Here is a 26505-nt window from a genome sequence, read left to right on the forward strand (position 1 = left end):
AAATCTAGTTGTTTTAACTCTCCCCTAACTAAAAATGTTTTGATTGCATTCAGGTCTATATTATCAACTCCATTTTAGAGACTGTTTTCTGTATACCCACGGGAATCTCCTCAAAACAAAAACAACCCTGAAAAAAATCATAACATTTGACTATTTTGGCAGCACACTGCAGTGATGCAAGTGATAAACAATAGAAGAGATTTAAGTCAACAATCAGAAAATTTCTTAACAATAAGCTGGCTGAATGTGGCAACAACAAAAAGGCAGCAGGTCTACAAAGAAGGGATAATGAGCAACTTTCCATATGGCTCTGAAAATTTATATGACCAGATAACACATTGGTATCCTGAGATGTTTTAACACCTATATACACACACAAACACACACGTGTGTATTTTCTTTTTCCCTAGTGAAATTACAACATTGGAAAAATTTTTTAGACAAGATATTTTAGAATTTTTTTATGAATTCAGAAGATTTCTTTAGTTCTTCAGGTAATTAAAACCTTATAATGCCTTAGACTACCTGTGGGAAAACAATAGCATTAATACTTCAGAGACAATTTATTTAATATATTACGAAAAGAATGTTTTAATGTTAACACAAAAGGTAAATTTATAACATTAGTGGTCAAAAGAAAATCGAAGAAAAAATTCTAGTTCTTAAAGATGAGATTTACTGTAAGCCTCCACATATTCTTCTATTAGTAATTATGACGTGCAAAAGGAAAGGAAGAAACAGTCTGAAATAAGCAGACTTTGGGGGGAAAAGGGGAACATTAAGCAGCTGAAACTTGTAATAACACAAAGAAAGATAGCAAGTTAAAAAATACTGTAGGGGATATTAAAGCAAAATATACATATATACATTTTCTAAATATTACAGAGTGAGTCAAGGCAAGTATGAATATGAATCACATAAAAATGAACTACATGAAGTCAAAAAGGCACTGATCACTGCAAAAACATGTTTATTAAATTAAATTTTAAAAGCAAAAACAGACATACTTCAAATAAAATGTATTCAGGCTGCTGATGAAGATTATGGTGATAACATTCAAAAAAGTTGGAACACAGAATCTGAGAACATTCTCAAAACTGATAGACTATGAATTTGCATGATGGATGAATGTATGTGAATCACCTATTCCAGGACCTAGCACACAGTAAGGATGAGAGCCATCAGAATCACAATATAAGCAAGTGTGATGACCAGAAGAGTTGGCAGCTGATTTAAATTCCACATGTAGTGTGAAATTTTCAAATCACCAGTATTAGAAAGGGACATAATACTATAAAAACATATACATATCTATTTTATACACAAATATGTAACCTAAATTTCGGGAAGAGGTAAATAGGCTATTTCTCTGTACTAAGAGATTGTGAAATAGTGTCTTGCATTTGAAAAGCACTATGTGACCTCAGATAGCCTGAAAGTTCAATATAGTCCTCTCCCATGGAAACCGTATAGTATTATACATTCAATCATAAAGGGAAAATATTTAAATGAGGCCATTTTATTTCTAAAAAATTGAAAACAAATTTTCATATCATGAATATTAAGATAGGCAAATAAACTTTTCGAAATATTGTCAGGCCAAAAGAAGTTAAAAAAATATTTTTGCAAAGTAGAATGACCAATTATTTTCCCTTGATATCTGAAGCGGAGACAGGCTAATGCCATAAAACTAAGGTATAGTCAAAGAGCCCGGACTCCAGGACTCCAACATCTCACTTTATTTACAATGAAATAAAAACCTCTCTAAGGACTGCAAGACTCCGAGTGACTATTTCTTGCCTGATTACTCATCCAGATCTCTCGCTCTGCTTATCCTTGCTCATTGTGTTCCTACCACACTGGCCTGTTTTCTGCTCCTTGCACACATCATGCTCTTCTTGGCTTAGATGTCCTTGTGGCTTGCCATTCCCTTTGCCTGGTATGCTTTTTCCTGGTCTCCTTTCCTAGCATTAATTGTTCTTCAAGTCTCAGTTGAAAAATCCTCTCTTGGAGATTGCCCCACCTAAATTATCCCCCATAGAATCTTGAAAATATTACCCCATTTATTACCTTCAGAGCAATAAACTAATTGTAGTTATCTAACTTTGTATTTGTCCCATGTTTGCTGTCTCACTACACTAAAATATAATCTCCATGAGGGCAAGAGACTGCGTTGACATTGTTCAGTTGTATCGCAGCACCTAGCATATCACTCAGAACCGTATTTGGTTGCCATTTTTATAATATTTGTTGAATGAATAAGTAAACTTGAATCCACGTTCGCTGGTCCCCAAATTTATGCTTTTTCTATTACAGTATGAAGCAAGAACAAACATTGGAAGAAATTCGGTAAATGGACAGATAGCGCCTCAGTCAGGAATCTCAGTTCTCATTCTCATTCCAACTCTATGAATCTTTGCTGTGTCGCCTCAGGTTTTTTTTTTAAAGAAAGAGAGGGAAACAAGATCTGGAAGTTTCCTTCTAGCTCTGAAAATACTAATTCTGAAATCTATGAATTTTAACTAAATGCAAATTTTTTACAAGACTTTTTTTTAATGCTAAGTAACTGCAAGAACATGTAAATGGTGGAATGTTGGTATAAAGAAGCATTTATCAAAGGAGTTTTTTGGTATCCAAACCCCTGGTCTCTGAGAATTTCTGTCTTAATTTAGGGCAATACCTTTGTAGTGTAGAGCTATAGACATCAATCAAACAGACAGACAATTTGCAGGTGAACATGAAGTAAAACATTAGTTAGGCTTTTCTCCTGAATTTCATAGGTTTTAGTCTTTCAACTTACTTCCCTCAAGTGATAATTAAGGCCATCTTTTTCATAAGAACTTAAATAAAAATAAATACACGTGTTTCAGTGGTCTCCAAAAGAATTCATTAGAGGGCTGGAAGAAAACATTAGAACTTATACCTATTTCTAGCACATGAAGTAGGGAAAAAAATCAAAGTTTACTACTATTTACTATGTGGTTCAACATTAGCTGCCCTCCCCACCTCCCCACGCCTTACCAACTGTGTGTGAGCTGGTTTCAAGTCACCTGTTACACTCCAGGTACCACAAGGAGAAAGTGGAAACATCACACATTGACAGGTTGAGAGCTGCCTTCTCACTTGTAAGTCACTTTCAATGTACTATTCTACACTTTAAATGTAAGTTTACATATTTTCTTCTCTGGTTTAATCTATTTCATATAGTCTAGTAACTTTAAAAGATTTATGCAAATTAATAATGATTAGAGATGAAATTCTAGCAATGGAAGTGGCATTGAAAAAAAGGAAATGACAGAGATGGTGCTTCTGTTCCCAGCATGAGCTCTTCCTCATGCTCATCACAAGAAAAAAACAGTGATTCAATTAATTCAATTAGGCAAGTTGGTGAAAAAAGGTAAAATTATCAAAAAGACTATTATAAATACGATTTATATTTACTAGTGATAATAATGCCCTGTGTTCAAATGGCATGTTGAGACATTGCCAATGGTAATATGAAGTCATCATAATTAACAAAGGCTAAGCATTCAATAATTAAGCATTCAAAATAACTAAGCACTCAAAAGACCTTTACAGTTTTTCTTCTGGTGATTTTTAATGTCATATGTCATCTAAATCAATACTTTGTAAAATTTCGCTTATCTTAAAGATTTAGAAGTCTCTTTTGAGGTTTCTCAACAAATTAGTTCAATAGCATATATACAGAATTTATAAGTAAATATCCTTATATTGGGCAGTGCATATTTGTAACTGATATGCACGTGCAAGCAAACAAAGGCTGAAGACATCATTCAAACAATCCAGCCCCATCTTTATTTACCCATGTTGTACATAGGATAAGCTTACAATATCCATATAATGCTGCCAAATTTTCCAAACTTAATGTGCCCAAAGCATTAAAAAAAAATCAAGATAGACTCAAAAAATTTCAAAAGAAATTGCCCAAAACATAAGGCAGATTCCCAGAAAAAAAATGGAATCTAATCTAATCTACCTTTTTATGAGTTTTATGGTTTTTTTCCCAATGAATACTAATGTGGCTATATTTCACACAGGGATGCATGCATTAATTTTAAGGTATCCATGGCAAATATCACTAGGAATATTGGACAGAACAGTGGAGATTTATGATTCGAAGTCTAACAACCTTTTTAATCATAGAGATTTTAGTTTACCTACTGCAAATCACTGCAAACTAACAACTGCCAGTGATGAAGCTGGTTGGATAAAATACAAGCCAAATACATCAAAATTAAATATGGACAGAATAATGGATAGGTATAATAAATTAAAATTTTAAATCAAAATCATCCCCAAAAATTTTCACCTTAACTCTTGATTTCTAACAGCTCCATCCAGGGCTCTCTTCTGTCCCCAACATGTGCCCATGGCATAGGCCAGGGCAGCACAGCTCAGTGACACACTGCTACTACTGTGGATCACACCAAGTGCACTGCATTCAAGCCCCTGCACTCTCAAATACCACGTGTGCGGACACCAGACAAATCACTTAAGCTCACTATACTGTCTTATCCAAAACTAATTAAGATAATAGTATGTTCCACAGAGGATTAATGTGAACTTAAAATGATACACTGCATATAAATTACTGCCTAGTACAGAATAAGTATATATATGTTAAGTATTATTATAATCTATTTAAACATATAGCATCCAAAATACAAACAAGGAACCCTGACTGAACCAGTTATTATACAGAAGCAATTAATATTCTATCTCTATGCCATCACCTATTTGAGGATTCAACATCAGTCATTAGCACAGCCTGAAATAAAGGCTGCACACTATAACATAGTTTTAAAAAAGTGAGAAAAGAAACCTAGACTTTGACTCTTACTTTATTAATTAGAATAGATTTCATTGCTGTTTGATACATATCCCTATTAGCTCATTCTAGAACCAGATTTATTTATTTCTATAAAATAAAATAAGATCATAAAAGATTGAGCTTTTAAAAAGACATTTAGATAGGACTGTATGTTCGAATTATTTTTAGTGTAGACGAGACTCTGCTAAGAAAATAAATAGCAACATAAAAATGCAACAGAATTCAGCAGACTAGCCAAATGTCCCAGACAGATGAAATTTTTAACACGATCAATAAAATGAAATGTAGCAAATAAATCAATTCAATTTATTGACATGGGAATTCTGGGTTGAACTTACTTCACTTGGATTTTAGTCAGAAACATAGATCTTGGAACTAGGTTAATAAGGGCTTTTACTGATCTGCTTTCTTTTTGCTTGCTTTGGGAGTTAAGAATATTGTGCAGTTTGCTGGCACAACTCAAGCCTTCTTGGGGAGTCTGCTTCACGAATCTTCATGGAATTTAAGGACTTATTGGGACAGATGTCTCTAAAAACCTAAACTGAGAACTTAAATACATTTCAAAACTAAGATCTTGAATGCGGAATTTCATAAATAATTCTTGCATTACAGCTTTTTTTTATATCGTCATTTAATTTTCCTTTCAAACCTGGATATATAAAACCTACAATGATATCAAGACAAATTTCTGCCTTGTGTTCACATTTTTTTCTAAACATTTTTTGAAGATTGTACTCTGATTTTTATTTTGCTGTGCAATATGTTAAGTTTTTTACACACATGCAAGGATTATATACATAACAATAAAATGAAAAATAACTCAATATACTACCCTTTTATTATTGTTAACACATACAAACATGCTCCATTTTTAGCTAAAATCACTTCAAATCAATCAAATTTGTAATAGTATTAATAATTATTTTTGGGCCGGCCCAGTGGCGCAGCGGTAAAGTTCACATGCTCCACTTCTTGGCAGCCCAGGGTTCGCTGGTTTGTTTTAAAAATTATACTTATTAACATATCTGGATTGCCAAATATGAGACAGGAAATGTTCTAAGTGATTTATGTGTTAACTAACTTAATTTTCACAGTAACTGTATGAGGTAGGTATTACTATTACCTTTATTTTACAGAACAAAAGAGTGAAACACAGAGAGATTATGACTTTGCCGATATCACCCACCCAGAAAATGGCAGAGCTGGGATTCAAATCCAGGCAATGGCACTCCAGAGTACAATCTCTTAACTATCACACTCTGCTACCTCCTGTGTATAACAACACATACAGTGATTATTCATATATGCCTTACTATTTAGGGCAAAAACCCCCAGAGTTGTGTATAGAAGTATTTTGGAGTGAAATGTCCTATCTCTAATTTATCTTAAAATATTTAAGCAAATAATAGATGAAGCAATTAGGGAGAGTCACTATACTATTCTCTCTTCTGTATATTTAGAATATTTTTTTGATAAAAAGTTAAAAAAAATCTGACATTGAAACATTATGCTCATTTTAATGGCATAACCTCTTCAGAAATGAAGTTCAATAACTATTATTTATTCTAATGGTATGTAGAATCAGACAGAACTTTAGTTTGATGGAGTAATTATAACAAGCCTGATTTCATGTTTCACAGAGATTCATAATAACTTAGCTTATCAGATTGGTCCAGACTTGAAATGAAAAATCCTGATCCTTATATCACTTGTAGTAATTGCAAACAAATATTCTAACTCTGCTAGTTATCCCAAACGTGCATCAGTTTTGGAAACAGGGGAAATTATACTGTCTGTTTGACTTTACTCTCAGTTCTCATGACTGTCCCTGGGGCCAATGAGAGGAAGGGGAAGATGAGAGAAGATAAGGAAAAAACGTCCACTGCCACTCCCATTTTCTGTAGCCTGCCCTGTCACATGAACAAACGGAAAACGTTCATATTAAGAATTAATTCAAATATATCCACAGTCACAGCCAGCTCTGCCATTCCTCTTGTAACTTTGTTCCACCCAACTTTGAAACAAAATATTTTCATTTCCACCATGCTTGCAAAGGGCTTCCTGTTTAGTTTGCAAATAGAGCATCACTTCTAAAAAATGAACGTATCTTCACAAAAGCTATGTAAGTACCATGAGTGCTGAAACAGACATCTACCCTTACAAGCATTATCTCAACAATTACTCTAAACTATTAAAGCAGGAAACTGAATAAGATCCTTACCTCAAATTGCTAAAAATTTAATAGAGAAAATTATCCCTGTATACAAATATTATTGTGTAACGTATTATAATATTAAAGCAAGAAGTGTGTAACAAGTTGTTTAGACCACCTAGAGGAAGAAAATACTATTTGCTATCTAGGAAAACCAAGAAAGGCTTCAAGAGGAGGCAGTATCTGAATTTTTTTTTTTTTTTTTTTTTTTTTGGTGAGGAAGATTCACCCTGAGCTAACATCTGCCAATCTTCCTCTACTTTTTGTATGTGGGATGCCTCCAAGGCATGGCTGGTGAGTGGAGTAGGTCTATGCCTTGGATCTGAACCTGCGAACCCAGACAGTGGAAGTGGAGCACGTGAAACTTTGACCACTGAGCCACAGGCCAGCCCTGTGAATTGTGTTTTAAAGAATACTTATCATTTGATTGGAAAAGGTGTAAGATATAATCATCAGGTAATTAGAGGAGAGAATGTTAACATTAACAAGCACACTGGACACAGGAATGATCGTCTTAAATTTCTAATAAGGCTCTATTCCTCATATCCTTCCATGAGAACTGTGGCTCGCCAAATAATTTAGCCCAATTATACATGCATTTTTAAGTTTCAAAGAGAAATCTGTTTAAACGACTATAGTTATAATTTTTTAATCATATTACACAATCCTAAGTGACATTAATTCTATCCCTATTTCAGCCACTGCTGTGGTAAATCTGGCTGTCACTATTTATTTCCATATGCACAAAGTGAATATAAATAGCACTGATCTGAGTAGCACAGATATTATCAAATGCCCCTGAGGAACTTTCATATATCAAAGCCCTTGAAAAGGTTACAACTTGATAGCTGCCCACAAACTGACTAATTCAGACGCGGCCAATAGAAAGTTTACACCCTAAGGAATAATTGACCACTTTTGGATGCTCGTTTTACCTTTAGGTGAGGCCATATATCACCATTGTAATGAACAAAATCAATAGATTACACTTGAATATATCATTCTTTATATTCAAATCTTAACTTGGTGATAGACCAGCATAATAAACATGGAAGAATAATAGGAATCAGGAGATTCCAAACTTAATCCTAAACTACGGCCTCCTTCGGATGAGTTACTTCTATTATGAAAGCTACTCCTTCTTCATTTCCAGCTGCTCGCAGTTAAACGTTGGTGTGCTGAGGATTCTATCCTGTACTATCTTAAGGCACTTTTATTTTATTTTATTATGTTGTATAGATGTATGAAGTGGGCTGAGAGTGAGCCAACAAGGAGTAGTAGAAGTAAAGAAAACTGGAGAACACACCACATCAAAAAGCATTCAAACTCACTTTGTGTCAGGACACCAAAATATATCTGTAGTTGAATCTGGCCTTGCTACATATGCAGCTTCACACTTGCTGAAGAAATTTCAGCCACCTGTTTTCAAAGTCCACTCAAAAGCTAAACATCAAACTACTCTAGGCCAAACTAAATATTCAGCTGCCTAGTAAAAATCTCCTCTTGGATATCCTTGAGTGAGCTTTTGGTATAAATGTTCTTGCCTTTTAAAAATATTTGCCTGAGGGGCTGACCCCGTGGCGCAGTGGTTAAGTTCGCACATTCTGCCTTGGTGGCCTGGGGTTCGCCAGTTCAGATCCCGGGGGCTGACATGGCACCACTTGGTAAGCCATGCTGTGGCAGGCATCCCACATATAAAGTAGAGCAACATGGGCACGGACTTCAGCTCAGGGCCAGTGTTCCTCAGCAAAAAGAGGAGGATTGGCAGCAGATGTTAGCTTGGGGCTAATCTTCCTCAAAAAAAAAATTTTTTTTTTGCCTGAAAGAAACACTGTAGGTCTTTCAAATCTACAAGTATATACAGATTTCTTTGCAGATCTGAATGCTTTCCTCCACTCAACGTTTGATTATTAACTCTAATCCACATATTTTGATTTGATCGTTGGAAACACATCTCTGCATTCTGTCCTCTGTATTTGTTATCTTTTCTCCCATAATATTCTTTTTTATTATTATTATTTTTACATTTTTCACATTCTGGGAGTATTTTCTGTTTCCTCTGTGCATCACTGATGAATAATTTGCATTGTCAAATTTGTTAGCTCTTCCAATGGAAATTTTGTTTTAGCAGTTTTGGTTTAGATGATTTTATTTCAGTCAGTTTGTCATAGGACACTGGTTTTTTTTCTCTGGAGACACTAAGCATACATTTAATGTTGTTTTTCTTCGTTCTGAAGTACCTGAAGTGACACTATCTCAAAGGAAAATTTTCCTGAGTCTTAATATTTAAGTATTTCTACTGTACTGTTCCTGAATTTTTCATGGATTTCTCCATTGACTAGTTTCCATTTTATTGGTTTTAAACAAAGAAAGGCCTACCTAGTGTTTCTTCAGGTTTAGGATTATACAGTCTCAGGATTGGGAAACAGTCCAGATGGTACAGATTTTTTCCCAAGCAACGTTTTCTTTGCTGCTGTCATATTTGTAACTTGAGGGCAGAGAATGATATACAGCATTTGGTATGGTTTCTGGTCAACAGTAGGTATTTTCTAAGAGCAAATGTTTTCTTCAGGGTGTGTATTTCAATTCCAGTCCTCCAAATTACAGAGACTCAGATAGGCCTAGGCTGAAACTGGGGTGGTAGTGATAGAGCCTCTTTAAAAATGAGACAAAGTATAGGGGACAGAAATGGAGGATATATGACTCCGGTTTTCTTCAGTCATTTCACATTTGCGTAAAATGAAGCTTCCATTTTAACTTAGATATATTGACTTACCGGAAAAAAACCTTATTGACTGATTACAACGTGCTAGTTCCTGTAAGAGCTATGTCAGCTGCTGTGAGTATGCCAGAGTTGCCCTCCAGAAACTTATTTGACTCTAGGGAAGGACCCAAGGAAATAATCTACGCAGACAGGTTGTGCTCCAAGGAGAAGAAACTGCCATTTCATTAGAAAACTCATATCGGCTTAGGAAAGAAGCAGTAAAGTTTCTTCAGGGTCTTAAATACCAAATAAAGGCACTAATAACTGATATGAAGATCTTACCAATGAAAAAAATTATGAATATAATGTTTAGGAATATTTATATATTAACAATGTACAGAAAATTTTAAGCATCAAATATGAGACCATTTCAATAGCTCTTAAATAAATATTTGAGAATAACATCTAAAGTCAGATAATTGTCATGGAAAATAGAAGGAAATGATTGTTGTAAGAGAGCTGGGAAATAGAGAAAATGAGCACTATTCCACCAGGCAAAGATGGGAAAGCAAATCCTCTCCTGCTAATGCAGAACTGGAGAAAAAGTTAAAAATGCTAACCATAGGTTCAGAATTTACAATCTTTTAGTCTCCTTCAGGAGGCATAACATTTAAAATAGAATATTTAGCTCTCAGTTATTTATATCACCATTCAAACATATGAGGACAAATTTATTAATTGATAATATTGTTTCAATATCTAGTATTCTAATTAGTTCCTTTGTTCATTATGTATTAGATGTTGATATATGAGATGAAAAACTCACATTATATAATCTTCAACCACCTTTTTTTTTCTTTTCTTTTGCTGAGGAAGATTAGCCCTGTTGTTGCCAATCTTCCTCTATTTTTTATATGTGGGTTGCTGCCACAGCATGGTCACCAATGAGTGTTGTAGGTCTGTGCCTGGGAACTGAACCCCAGCCACCAAAGTGGAGCTTGCCAAACTTAACCACTAGGCCACGGGGCCAGCCCCTACCAATCATCAATTTTTAATAACGTATACGGCTTTGTGGAATTTGAGCAATAAAAATACAAACCTAAAGGGATACATAGTCACAACAAAGAATAGTGATGACAAGCCAATTCAAATCAAAACAATGAGATGGCATTATGATTTGTGAACATTTGATATATAAATATCAAGCATGACACGTATAAAGTTGTGAGTATAGCAGTCAATTAAATTCACCTATATATATATGTTATTGCAAAACTTTTGGTGAAGGTGAGTTAATTTCACCATCCATAGAAGTCCAACTTCATCAGACAACCAAGCATCTTCAAAAAAAGCTGTAATCGCCGAAAATCTTAATGTAGACTATCAAAGTGCAACATTTACTTATATTCCTTAACTTTCTCTCCTTGTAAGATAGTAACTATTTCCTTTGCAGAAAATGTTGATCATAGTGATCAAAATACATGCATTAAGGATAGACTAAAAATTACTCACTATAGCACATAATTTTATAATCATTTTACTGTAAAAGAGAATTTTTTCCTCAGTTGCAAGTTAAAGAATTTGACTCCATTTAAATGATAGAAGTCACTCAGATACGTAAGTAGAGTTTTGGAATTAACTTTAATATATCAAGAAGAACAAACTGAAGATATGTGCAGAAACTGCTAATTATCTCCCAGTTAGTATTCTCCCCATTCTCTCTTTCGTAATAGGACCCTATACTTTATTTGGGTGCATGTTTATTGCGGGTGGATGGGGAGAATTATATTCCACATCCTCTTCCAACTAGGCAAGGCTAGGCACTAAATTTTGGACAATGGGTACAGATAGAAGTGAGGTGTGCAAGCTCCAGAACATGCCCTTAATGGCAAAGGACATGTCCTCCATTGTCACTTGCCTCGTTCCTATTTCCTAGAATGCAAAATCATTGTGCATATTGGACCATCAGTCTTGGATCACAACGTGGAAAAGCTACATTGAGCAGAGCAGAAGACATGAGAAGCACCCTGGGGCCTGAATGGTAGAGAGGCCACATTAGGCCTATACCTGGGATGTTACATGAGAGAGAAATAAACTTTAGTCCTGCTTTAGCCACTAAGGTCTCTCTATGACAACCAAACCAATATACTAATCATTAAATCTGGTTCATTTTTCTTCAATGTCTAAGGGTTTCCAAAAGCAATAGTATTATCATAAGTAAAGTACTTTGAATTTCCCCAATAAAAAGTTGTAGTGAAGTATAAAATGAATTATCTTACAATTCTTTACAAATTCTCAGAAATTTTACATGAAATCATCCAATTCCAGCAAACTTGACTGTGTTTGCAGGATTCCAAGAATATTCAGAACTGGAATGAAATATATGTATCACCTAGTCAACTGTAGCATGTCTTAAATGAGAGAAAAACAGTTTTAACTTTAATAGCTTTTAATGCCATATGGTTGATTATAATCTTAGGGCTGGACTAGGATATGAATCAAAGTCTCTGATTCCTATTTTAGCACTCTTTCTACTATGCAATATTCTTTGCAAATTATTCTGGCACTGTTATTATTTATATATAAGGAAATAGAAATAATTTCTCCAAACGCTGAGCATCTTTTTTAAATTTTAAATTTAGAAGCTGATATTTTGCCTTTTATAGGATTTTGATTTGATTTGCTAAGAGTTCATCTCATGGCCTAAAAAAGAGAACGGATCTTTTTTATAGGCATATTTATAACCCATAGTAATATTACAGGATTTTTTGGATGGGAGAAAGCAAAAAACAAGGAAAGTTCAATAGGTTCACTTATATTAATACTTTTCTCTCTTACACAGTTTTTTTTTGAATATATGAATAAATATCTCTGTTGGCAACTTATGTAAATGTAAACATTGACACTCAAGTGTTACAAGTATATAACCTGTGTGCACTTTTCCACTTATAATGAACACATATGCTAAGTTTGCAGCATAGGGGCTGAAAGTAGAATGGTACTTACTAAAAAGTCATATCTACATTTGTGCATATGATTGCTAAAATAAAAACAAACTGGCTAGTTCTATGCAAAATAAAAAATAACTTTCTAATTAACAAGCAAGCTTGACTTAAGTAAATAGAACTGTTTTACTTAACATTAAAAGTGTAACTAAACAGTTTTAAGAAAAAATATGTATCATCATATTTAGGCAACATTAGACCTGCTAGGTCAGCTTGTTTGTAAAACCAATCATTCTAGAATAATTCACATTATTTATTATAAAATCTTTTTCATAGTTTTACAAACTAAATGTTTAATAAAAGTTGCAACAGGAAGGTTGATGAAGACTCTGTATATATTTTTAAATGATCATATAATTTTTAAATATCAAATACTAATATTAAAGGTGAAACTAAACAACACAAAAATGATATTCATTCGGATACCAAACAATAACCTATTTAAACATTTTGTGTTAGCTGTCGGTTTGTCCTTAATAAGCCTCCTACATCATTAGAATAACACACATATTTACCATAAGAGGATAGTTAGCACTAGTGAAACACTTATGTCTAGAAAGAAGAAAACACTTTTTAAAACAATCTTAAGTTCTTCAACTATAAAATGGAGAAAATAAAATCTATTTCCTTCATAGTGTTATTGTAGGAATTAAAATAATTTGAGCAAAGTGGTTAGTAGTGTGCAGGCAAAGTAGTGCTCAATGCACTAAAGTATTCACAAGCAGTAGTGATGGTAGCGTAATTTGGGAAGGTATGGCACTTCAAGCAAACTATATTTATTGTTTTGTTTTTTCTGAAGACAAGCTACACTTATTTTTATATATTTTTTCACTTTCCTGTTAAATAGCTGGAATAAAATTCTATATCATAATATAGGACTATATTTTTGATTCAGATAAAAAAGTGTGGGGCCAGCCCCACGGCTGAGTGGTTGAGGTTCTGCATACCCTGCTTCGGTAGCCCTGGTTCACAGGTTCAGATCTTGGGTGTGGACCTACTCTACTCATCAGCCATGCTGTGGAGGCATCCCATACACAAAATGGAGGAAGATTGGCATGGATGTTAGTTCAGGGCTAATCTTCCTCACTAAAAAAAAAAAAACCCAAAAACACTGTGAATGACAAATAATATTTGTTTGATTTTTTTCACTGATATATCCCTAGCTCTCAGAAGAATCTTGAAAACATAGGAGGCCCTCAACAAATTTTTTTTTTTTGAGGAAAATTAGCCCTGAGCTAACATCTGCTGCCAATCCTCTGCTTTTTGCTGAGGAAGACTGGCCCTGAGCTAACATCCGTGCCCATCTTCCTCTACTTTATATGCGGGACGCCTGCCACAGCATGTCTTGTCAAGTGGTGCCATGTCCACACCCGGCATCTGAACCAGCGAACCCTGGGCCACCGAAGCATAATGTGCAAACATAATGGCTGTGCCACCAGGCCGGCCCCAACAAATATTTTTAAATAAACAAATAAGTATATGTAGACATTGTTTTCTGATGAAAAAAGTCAAATATATGAGAATTTAAGAGAACTTGAGTGTAAAATTATATTTTATAATTTTATAAATGTTTCCACCATAACTAAGTAATTCGAATGCCTCCCCAATATCTGTCCCAATTTGGCAATATTAGAATTAACTTATTCAAGCTAAAATAATCCATGTTCTAAAATTATTTGCATATGTACATTAGAGTCATTCATTCAAAAAGGCATATTGAGCATTTCTATGCTTCAAAGATTGGGTAGGCAGGGCCAGTTGTTGCACAGCTTCCAGGGTATCATTTACATTGTAGCTGAAATAAGTGGTTCTTCCTGGTATGTGCAGTTCAGGCCAGAGTAGACTTGCCTAGTAACCCTGGTGACAGAAGCCAGGTTACAGAGATGGGTCAAATCCGATTTCTGTCTTTAACATTGCTAATGGAGAACAGAGTATTTAAGTCAGTGTAGTGGACTGAGATCTGGACAGGGGGCAGTGGGAGTTCAGATTCAGAGAAACACGGGGCATTTCTACTTAGGAAGATGCCAATAGTAAGTTGTTAAAGATCACATAACCACCAAAATTCATCATTACCTTGTTGGGTCTAACTAGTATTCTGCTTATGCTATAGAACACTTTTGGAAAAACTAAACCTTCTAGGCCAGCTTGTTTTGTAAAGCCAATCATTCTAGAATAATTAAATTTATCTTGGAATTTAATATAAAACTTTAAATACTCACATCAAGATCGTCCTTTGCATTGTAGTAGACAACTTCATTGCTCTATAACAAAGAAAAGAACAGTGCTTTACTGATTTGAGTAAAACATAAAAATATACTGGATCAAACACTGAATACATTTTGTGCATATTTTAAATAATAAACCCCTTATAATATTCCTTTCATGACATATTCCACAAAGACCAATAAAAATTTTCTAAGAACATATTAAAACACTTTATCAGTGATATTGAAAAATACATATTGCATTGAGAAAAAAGGTCTCAGTATAGGTCTGAGAACTGTTTGTCAAGAAAAAATAAAGAATTCCTAATGCAAAAAAGTTATATACGTACACACACACACACAATATACATACACCTAAATCATAACATGATAAACAGGACAATTCAAGAAAAATGTAAAGTAAGTGGCTTGTTAATATTTTGCTGAAACCATGACTTTAAAAAAATATATATCAAGTGTTGAAATTATTCTTTTTGTTTGTTTCTTTGTTTTTGTTTTCTTTGAGGAAGATTAGCCCCGAGCTAACATCTGCTGCCAATCCTCTGCTTTTTGCTGAGGAAGACTGGCCCTGAGCTAATGTCCATGCCCATCTTCCTCTACTTTATATGTGGGACACCTACCACAGCACGGCTTGCCAAGTGGTGTCATGTCTGCACCTGGGATCTGAACCGGCGAACCCTGGGCTACCGAAGCAGAACATGTGAACTCAACTGTTGTGCCAGCGGGACGGCCCCTGAAATTATTCTTGAAGAAAGGTGTATCTGTACAATATCGGCAGAAATCTCTTCATGAGATTCAGACGAGGGATCAAGAGTAACCATGAATTTAGATAGGAAAAAATATCAGATTATCTAACACATTAATATGCTCATATTGTACCAAAGTGATTAATGAGCATTGGCTTCTCAAGAATAAATGTATCTGGATATTTCTGCTAGCCATCAACGTTGCTGAAATATGCCATAAATATAAATTATGGGCATAAATTGTGTTACAGAGGGAAAATGGAAAAAATGAATAAAATGATTGCCAGGGAAATTAAAATTCCTATTCTTCATGTCTTTGAGACTAGTTCTCTACAATGTTAAAATAATCCACTTATACTGATTTTCTTTTCCTTTCTTTTCCCCAGAACTGACTGAAGATATAACTCGTCTTCCATATGTCTTCATTATTAACTGGAGCACCATGTAAAAACCCATTTTTCTGTGCCTCTTTAACATCTAAAGCATGGATACTCTAAAATTTTATTAAAATAAAACACAATACAAAAAATGTTTTCAAAATTACTTGGGAAAAGAATTCAATATATTAGCATTTCTTAAAGTATGTTCCCCCCAAAATCATTATTTCTTTAAGATATTCTATGGTCATATGACTTTAGAAAACTATATAGATAAATAACAGAATACATGATTCACAATACTGAATAAAACCTATGAGTTTGAATTCATTTCATTTAGAATCAACAGAACTTTAAAAAATACCATTTAGTGAAGAATTATTAAGTGGCTAACAAATTTTAACATGCATAAATTCTAATTACTGGAACATTTCTTATAGCACTAGTTTTGTAACAAAGTTAAAATACAAAAATAAGAACTCATCACATACACAAAGCAAGAGAATCTCCTGAATCCACTTTAGATCCAAATCTAACTACTAGTTTATTGATCCCTGCTGCAACTCTGTAATTTACATAACAGACAATTTTCAATTTAGAATGTGGATTCTATCAAAAGTTAAAACACAGAATAAATTTATCTTCAAACATATCAATTCCTATCCTTTAGATAAAATGATGGATACAGACCAATAATATAAAATAATTTATATATCTAGGATTACACTTGGTCCATGGCACTAGAGCTAATGGACTAAATTGATTACTCAACTTTTTTCTTTATGTGTGACACACGGTCACGTATAACAAAGAGAATTTGCTGATTAGACCTATGTTTAGAGTGTCACATATAGTTTCAAAAGAGGATAAAGTATGATAAAGAAATGCTAGTCTTAACTCAAACTAAGTATTTTGATTCTATTAAGCTAAACTGGGCTTGAAATTAAAATAAAATTGAAGAAAATCTGTTTATTTGAAAATTTCTAAAAGTTTTTCATTTTTTTACTGTACTATATTTTCTATAAAACTTTATTACCCCTCCTTTACATATTTTACATTGCTTCTAAAACTTATCGAAAATATGTATTGCAAAGTTTATTTAAATTTTACACATTTGCACAAGGCTTTCTGGACTTTGGAAGACACAGAATTCCAAAACTGCTTTCTTTTAAAGCAAACTGAAAAAAAAATACATTAATCACAAACTAATACTGTATGTCCCACGTCCATAATCCTTGTAATTAGATACTTTATATTTCTACTTTTAAAAAGCTCTTTCTTTATACAATGTTTATTTCTTACATGGTCAAAATATAAATGCAAAGAAAAACAAAAGTGTGACTTTTGTGTGTGTGTGTGAGGAATATTGGCCCTGAGCTAACATCTGTGGCAATCTTCCTCTATTTTGTATGTGGGACGCCACCAAAGCATGGCTTGACGAGCAGTGCAGGCGTCCGCACCAGGGATCCTAACCCGGGAACCCTGGGCTGCCAAAGTGGAGCACGTGAATTTAATGACAATGCCACCAGGCTGGCACCCTAAAGTGTGACTTTTTATAGAACAACAATACTAGCCACCAAATATATATCCAGGACCAATCTTAACAGGATTGGGACAAAGGACAATTTTCAGGAATAAAGGACAACTCACACTGAATCAGCCCAACTTCTGATGTTTTCATAGGGATGAAGTGTGCTTAAAATTAACTCTGTGCTAAAAGAAAACTGGGAAAGGAAATTATATAAAAACAGTTAAATGGCCTGAGGGGGTGGAATTAAAGGAGAAGACACAAAAATATCGTCTGAATTCCTTCTCCCTTTACCCTGTCCCCTGCCTGCATCCTACTTAGACTTTGTACAGGGAGATTTTCGGATCTCACAACGAACAGAGGGAGCCAGAACCCACTCATTCAACAATACTTTGGTGATTTCACTCTGTGCTAAGTGTTGGAGAAACAAAGATGAAAACTATCTACACCCTGACCTTCATAAGAAACAAGTTCTCACCAATTCACATAGGGCGAGAAGTTAAGGCAGCTGAGTCTCGTCCCTCTCATCTGCTACAACTGAAGAATATCTCTTATTATCCTTGGGGAGCATGAACACTTATATAAAACCAAAACTTGCCAGGTTTCAAAATAGGTGAGAGTTAAGATTTCAGATTCCAGATTCCATTTCTCCTCTGTTGATCAATTCAAGCATGTTTGCAAGTGTGTGTTTGTGTGTGTGTTTCTTTCTGAATAAATTACCTATCCTATCACTCAAAATTCCCTCAATCCCTCCTCCAGAAAGTATACAATTATACCAGTATAACTGGTATACTTTAATATTTTAATACTTTAAAAGTATGGCATATAAACTAATTATCATAGGCACACATTATAGAATTGAGTCATCTTGTTTCTCTATTATCCTTCTGCCTAAATGTTTTAATGCAAATGATTAAACAACATCATCTTGGTGGGCATTTCACACTCAAACAGAGGCTTTAAGTGGATTTCAGTGCATTACGTGCAGTATGATAGGATAAACCCAGCAACAGCCTCAAACTAGATTCATAGATTAGTTAAACCTTTAGAGAGCGATTTTTCACAATTTAAGCACCACCAGATGACAAGAACAAATTGTTTCATTTCTGATTTTTAACCAAGTAGTTTAGCTATTTATTATCTCCTTGAAACAAATTTACCCAAATGGTCTGTGCTAATATAACACTGCTGCTTACTGAAGCTTAAAACATCCCCTAGCAAGTTGAGAGATAAATTACTGTAGTTTCCCAGTGTCTACTGGGAGTCAACATATAAATCTGGACAAAATAGACCATTCTATCTTAAAAATATATATGTTGTGAGCGACAGTCTCTTGCATGTCATTTTCTTACAAAAGTCTGCCTCTGATGAATAGTTTATGTCAAAAATCTGAAGCTAAGTACAAAGCTTCCACATGGAAATAAGATATTGCCAAGGAAAAGATTTAAATATTGGAACTGAAAATTGGGATTTTATAGCCAACATGTGAAATATAGGACACATTCAAAATTCAAATAGAGACTAACTTCTTGCCCAATTTACTAATTCTCTTTTCTTGACTCTGCACATGACCCACAGCCTGACAAATTTTGGGCAACTGTATTGTCTACTAAATTTGCTTTTTTGAAAAAAATCCCATTCTTACTGTCATTTTTATCACTCTTCAGTTCCAAATATGAAGTCAATAAGATGAACATTAAGGATACTCTGTTATCAACGAATTGTGTTAATGATTCTTGCTAACCAAGATCCGTACTGTTTAGCTCACATCATTTATAACTCAAATTTTCTGACTAATATATCTTTGTAACAATTTGATCTGGCAACCATACACACCACTGCTATTGCTTGTGCCCAAGTCAGGCATGGTACATGGGATGAAATAATTAGCAGCACTATAACATTGTGTGCATAAAAGAACTTAGGAAGATGTGTGTGTTTGGTTATGTGTGTGTCTAATTGTGTGTGCATGCATGTGTGGTGGGGGGGGTGTGGGTGAATGTGAGCAGATGTTTCCAAAGATAGCTGAAAGTAACTAAACGAGTAAATTAAAGACAGCAGTCCTTAAAAAAAGTATTCTTCATGTCATTATGTGTTTGAAGTTTGGAATGCATGAGCGTGTTATTTATGAAGATAAAAATAAAGAAATAACACAAGTCCATCTGAAACTCACTGTTACCAGATTACCGTACTAAAAGCATATGATAAACCTACATTCATATTAGGTAACAAGATAATAAATAAAGATAATTGACGTATGTAAAGTGTTTAGCAACAGTGCCTGGCATGCAACATGTGTCCCACATATGTTATCAACTATTATTTTATATACTGAAAAAGAAAAATCAGGCATATCCATAAAATTTATCTATTAGCTATATCTAGTACTTATATATGAATTAAAGCAAATAATTATAATTTCATTTTCTCATCAGTTGGTATGCTCTGAATCTATTTAATTCGTTTAAAGTCCTTTCTTCAAAGATTCCATATAACAGAGTGGAGAAGAAATGGAATTACTAGTTGCTGTTGTTATTTTTAATCTGATAAATTAAATGAGGTAATTTATAAGAAAGTCTAACACAAAGTAATTAAGTGATGTTTCTATATGCATTCTCTTCATTAAATGTGTCGCTGTGCTCCAAACTTCTCTGTGATTCTAAGCACACTCTTTCCAACCCCACCTCTCCTTACACTTCAATCCTTATTCACTCCTGCCTAGAAAAACTCCAACATTGTATTAGACCAAAAGTTGCTTGTCCATCCCAAAACTCAAACTGTAGAATCTTGATGGAGAAAATTATACAAGCAGGACTCACGTAGAGCAAGTCAGTAGTTCTCACATTTTAAAAACTATAGTAAACATGTGGATTTGATTTGATAAATTTTCTTCTATTGAGAAATTTTACAGTCTTTGGGAAACTGTTTCTTCCAATCATGTGATTCTATTTGGCTGGCAAATCACACTGCTCCACTTCTCTGATCACAAAAATTAACAGGTGTCTAAATCTATCCGATAACAGTATCTCATTTCCCTATTCCTTATCCAGAAATATTCCATTTTCGAGGAGTAGTTATGGTCGCAAAAGTTGAACTGCTTAAAGTCTGAATCCTGATGTGCCTGAGGGTAGTTCCATCTGTTGGCTTCTTAGTTATAAAACCAATAATTTCTTATCTTTTTCTTAAGGTAGTTAGAATGTGGTTTCTAACTCTTATAACTGGTAGTACCAATACAAATACCATACAAAGTTTTTTTCCATTCTAATTTCCTGTTACTAACAGTCAAAAGCACTTGCTTATAACTATTCTTGAACTAATTCTCCTATCTGTGCCTTGGATGCTGGCCTTACATCCTTACATATCCCATTCCTTCAGCATCTCTTTTCTTTCCTGTGTGTCCATCTTCTCTTTAATCAAAAGCAGGTGATTTGCGAAAAAGATTTATGGAATGAAAATTCGGATGAGCTCTGGCATGAAACATCTTTTTTGTCAAAATTTTAAAATTTTAGCAGGTTAAAAAAACCAAAGAAGCCATGAGATCAAAATTGTCTTAGTTCATATATAAATAAAAAACATTTTAATATCTTTCTAATAATTTTCTAATGTACTAAAGGTTAAAAATCCCTTAGTGACAACTTAATAGTTTGTGAGTAGTATATAAGCAAGTAATAACCATTTTAAAAATGATTTCTACCAACTTCTTTACATTAGTTCCTCACTAGACTTTAGGAATTATTTGCATGATGAAAATGGAGTAACTGTATAAATTTTGATTATATATCACTGTTTAAATCAAAGAAGATAAAAGTGAAACACTATTGCTAAATATTCCATAATCTATGTTTCCTAACAGAAAAATATATATAATCTATTCTTTCTCAGAACTCTGACCATTCATTCATAAGAATACATATATATTAAGCTATGCACACATGCCAAACCTTGTGCAAGAAACCTAAATACATGTGCTTTTTTGGGAAACTGATTGTGAAAAATAAAACAGTGAATAACATATTCTCAATCGCACTTTTGCATATTGAAAAGCTCAGACTAGCAGAAGTTAAACTGAGTCTAACACACGTCTTCTTTTTTTTTCTTAATCCAAGAATAGCTTTATTAGGCAGTTATTATTTTTGATTATTTATTTTTTAGTGGGGTAACTGGTTTATAATATTTTAAATATATTAGTATTTTAATTTATAATCGGGGTGTATGTAACTATGCATTGTGTTCTCAAGTTCTTTGGATAGATACCCAGGAGCAGAATAGCTGGATCATATGGTAGAACTATTCTTAATTTTCTGAGGATACTCCATACTGGTTTCCATAGCGGCTGCACCAGTTTGCACTCCCACCAGCAGTGTATGAGGGTTCCCTTCTCTCCACATCCTCTCCAATACTTATTGTTTCCTGTCTTTCTATTTATAGCCATTGTGACAGCACTGAGGCAGCATCTCATTGTAGTTTTGATTTGGATTTCCCTGATAGTTAATGATGTACAACATTTTTTCATGTGTCTGTTGGTCATCTGTATAAGTTCTTGGAAGAAATGTCTGTTCAGAAATTTGCTCATGTTTTTATTGGGTTGTTAGTTTTCTTGTTCTTAAGATGTATGAGTTTTTTGTATATTTTGGATATTAACGCCTTATCCAATAAATGTTTTCAAAATATCTTCTCCCAATTGTTAGGTTGTCTTTACCTCTTGCTCATGGTTTCCTTTGCTGTGCAGAAGCTTTTTAGTTTGATACAGTCCCATTTAGTTATTTTTTTCTATTGTTTCCCTTTCCCGGTCAGACATAGTACTTGAAAATATGCAGCTAAGACAGATATAAGGGTGTACTGTCTATGTTTTTGTGTAGAAGTTTAAAGGTTCCAGGTATTACATTCAAATATTTAATCCAATTTCAGTTAATTTTTGTGTATGATGTAAGGTAATTGTCTACTGTCATTCTTTTGCATGCAGCTGTCCAGTTTCCCCAACACCATTTGTTGAAGAGACTTTCCTTTCTCCCTTGTCAAAAATTAGCTTTCTGTAGATGTGTGGGTTTATTTCTGGGCTCTCAGTTCTGTTCAATGATCTGTGTGTCTGTTTTTGTGCCAGTACCACGCTGTTTTGATTACTAGAGCTTTGTAGTATATTTTGAAATCAGGGAGTGTGAAACCTCCTGCTTTGCTCATTTTTCTCAGGATTCCTTTGGCTACTCAGGGTCTTTTGTTGATCCATATAAATTTTTGGATTTTTTGTTCCATTTCTGTGAAAAATGTTGGTAGAACTTTCATAGGGATTCCACCGAATCTGTAGACTGCTTTAGGAAGTATGGACATTTTAACTGTTAATTCTTGCAATCAAAGGGCACAGAATATCTTCCCATTTCTTTGTGTCTTCTTCAATTTCATTCAACAATGTTTTATAGTTTTCAGTGTACAGATCTTTCACCTCTTTGGTTAAGTTTATTCCTAGATATTTTATTTTTTTCCCTGCAATTGTAAGTGAGATTGTATTCTTAATTTTTCTTTCTGCTACTTAGTTGTTAGTGTATAGAAATGCAACTGATTTTTGTATGTTGATTTTGTATCCTGAAATTTCACGATATTCATTTCTTATTTCTGAAAGTTTTTTAGTGGTGTTCTTAGAGTTTTCTACATATAAAATCATGTCATCTCCAACTAGTGACAGTTTAACTTCTTCCTTTCTAATTTGGATCCCTTTTATTTCTTTTTGTCGCCTGATTGCTCTGGTTAGGACTTCCCATATTGTGTTAAATAAGAGCAGTGAGAGTGGGCATTCTTGTCTGATTCCTGCTCTTAGAAGGATAGCTTTCAGTTTTTCTCCACTGAGAAAGATATTAGCTGTAGGTTTGTCATATATTACCTTTATTATGTTGACCTATACTCATTTGATTCAGAGGGTTTTTTTAATCATAAATGGATGCTGTATCTTGCCAAATGTTTTTTCTGCATCTACTAAAATGATTGTGTGATTTTTATTCTTCATTTTGTTAAGGTGATGTATCATGATGATCGATTTGCGAATGTTGAACGATACCTGCATCCCTGGAATAAATCCCACTTGATCATGGTGTATGACCTTTTTAATGCATTGTTGTGTTCAATTTGCTAGTATTTTGTTGAGGATTTTTGCATCAATGTTTATCAATGATGTTGGCCTGTAATTTTCTTTGTTTTGTGTTGTCCTTATCTGGCTTTGCTGCCAGGGTAGTGTTGGCTTCATAGAATGAGTTAGGAAACTTACCCTCCTCTTCAATTTTTTGTAAGAGTTTGAGAAGGATAGGTATTGTCTTCTTTGAAAGTTTGGTAGAATTCACCAGGGAAGCTGATTGGTCCTGGACTCTTATTTTTTGAGAAGTTTTTGACTACTGTTTTGATCTCCTTACTGATGATTGGTCTATTCAAATTCTCTATTTCTTCTTCATTCAGTTTTGGAAGGCTATATGATTCTGAGGATTTATCCATTTCTTCTAGATTATCCAATTTGTTGGCAAATAGCTTTTTGTAGTATTCTCTTATAAACATTCGTTTCTCTGAGGTGTCCATTGTAATGTTTCCTCTTTCATTTCTGATTTTATTTATTTGAGGCTTCTCTCTTTTGTTCTTGGTGAGTCTAGGTAATTTTGCCAATTTTGTTTACCTTTTCAAAGAAACATATCTTGGTTTCATTGATTTTTTTCTATTGTTTTTTTAGTCTCCAATTTATTTGTGCACTGATTTTTATTATTTCCGTTATTCCACTGACTTTGGACTTTGTTCTTCTTTTTCCAGTTTATTAGCGGCACTCTTAGTTTGTTTATTTGGAATTTTTCTTGTTTGTTGAGGTAGCTATGACTTGCTAAAACTTCCCCTCTTAGAAAGGCTTTTGCTGTATCCCATGGATTGTGGCATGTCGTATTTCCATTTTCATTGTCTCCAAGTATTTTTTGATTTCTCCATTGACCCAATCATTCTTCAGTAGCATTCTGTTCAATCTCCACATATTTTTGGCTTTTCTGATTGTCTTCCTGCAGTTGATTTCTAGTTTCATAACTTTGTGGTCAGAAAAGATGTTTGGTATTGTCTCAATCTTCTTAAATTTATACAGAATTGTTCTGTGTCCTAAAACATAAACAAACCTGGAGAATGTTCCATGTGCATTTGAAAAGAATGTGTATTCTGTGGTTTGTGGATGGAATGTTCTATACATATCTATTAAGAGTATCTGGTCTAATGTGTCATTTAAGGCCAATGTTTCCTTATCAATCTTCTGTTTGGATGATCTATGCATTGGTGTAAGTGGAGTGTTAAAGTCCTCTACTATTATTTTGTTTCTGTCTATTTCTCCTTTCATGTCTGTTAATAATTGCTTTATATATTTAGCTTCTCCTATGTTACCTGCATAGAGATTTATAAGCATTATATCCTCTTGCCGGATTGTTCCCTTTATCATTATGTAGTGCCCTTCTTTGTCTCTTGTTACAGTTTTTGTTTTAAAGTCTATTTTGTCTGATGTAAGTATTGTTACATCAGCTTTATTTTCTTTGTCATTTGCATGGAGTATCTTTTTCTACCTCCCCTTTCAGTTTTTGAGTGTCCTTAGGTTTGAAGAGTGTCTCTTGCATGCAGCATATATATGGGTCTTGTTTTTTTTAATCCACTTGGCCACTCTATGCCTTTTGATTTGAGCATTTAGTCCAGTGACATTTAAAATAGCTATTGAGGGGCCAGCCCCGTGGCCGAGTGGTTAAGTTTGCGCACTCTGCTGCGGTGGCCCAGGGTTTTGCTGGTTCAGATCCTGGGTGTGGACATGGCACTGCTCGTCAGGCCACGTTGAGGCGGCGTCCCATATGCCACAACTAGAAGGACCTGCAACTAAGATATACAACTACGTACCAGGGGGAATTTGGGGAGATAAAGCAAAAAAAAAAAAAAAGATTAGCCACAGTTGTTAGCTCAGGTGCCAATCTTTAAGAAAAAAAAAAAAGAAAATAGCTATTGATAAGTATGTGCTTATTGCAATTTTGTTACTTTTGTTCTGGGTGTTTTGGTAGTTCTTTTCTGTTCCTTTCATCTTCTCTTGCTCTCTTCCCTTGTGGTTTGATGGCTTTCTTTAGTATTATGTTTGGGTTTCTTTCTCTTAATTATTTGTGTATTTGTTATAGGTTTCTGGTTTGTAATTACCATGAGGTTCATATATAATAATCTAAATACACAGCAATCTATATTGAGTTGACAGCCTCTTTAGTTTGACCTCTTTCTTGAAGCTCTACTCTTTTGCTGCTCTACTCCTATATTTTGTTTTTGATACCATATATAACCTCTGTGTGTTTGTGTATCCATTACCCTCTTATCACTGAAATAGGTAATTTTCTACTTATGTCTTTTGACCTCCATATTGCCTTCATAGGTGGTTGATCTGCTACCTATACTGTATTTTTGCCTATACTAGTGATTTTACTGCCTCTGTTTCTTTTTGATAATTTTCTTATTCCTATTTTCAGTCTTCTGTTTCCCACTTGAATAAATCCCTTTAGCATTTCTTGTAAAATTGATTTCTTGGTGATAAACTCTTTTAATTTTTGCTTGTCTGGGAAATTTTTTATCTCTCCTTCCATTCTGAATGATAAAGTTGCTGGGTAGAGTATTCTTGGCTGTAGGTCTTTTGCTTTCAACATGTTATTTTTTGCTTGGGGTTTTTTTGTTGTTTTTTGGGTTTTTTGAGGAAGATTAGCCCTGAGCTTACATCTGTCATCAAGCCTCCTCTTTTTGCTGAGGAAGACTGGTGCTGAGCTTACATCTGTGCCCATCTTCCTCTACTTTATATGTGGGACATCTGCTACAGCATGGCTTGACAAGTGGTGTGTA

At 34.2% G+C, this 26505-nt stretch overlaps 1 protein-coding gene across 19 annotated transcripts in view; it reads right to left on the reverse strand.

Moving 5' to 3' along the window:
- The window catches only part of CACNA2D1 (calcium voltage-gated channel auxiliary subunit alpha2delta 1), a 515258-nt gene that overhangs the window by 183553 nt on the left and 305200 nt on the right, over positions 1–26505 (reverse strand). For all 19 annotated transcript variants that reach the window (XM_070617290.1, XM_070617294.1, XM_070617291.1 and 16 more), the window contains exon 5: positions 14993–15034. In XM_070617290.1, coding sequence (XP_070473391.1) covers positions 14993–15034 — 42 coding nt within the window. The remainder of the gene's footprint in view (positions 1–14992; positions 15035–26505) is intronic.

Source organism: Equus przewalskii, chromosome 4 (assembly GCF_037783145.1).
Source record: "Equus przewalskii isolate Varuska chromosome 4, EquPr2, whole genome shotgun sequence".
Classification (NCBI taxonomy): Eukaryota; Metazoa; Chordata; class Mammalia; order Perissodactyla; family Equidae; genus Equus; species Equus przewalskii.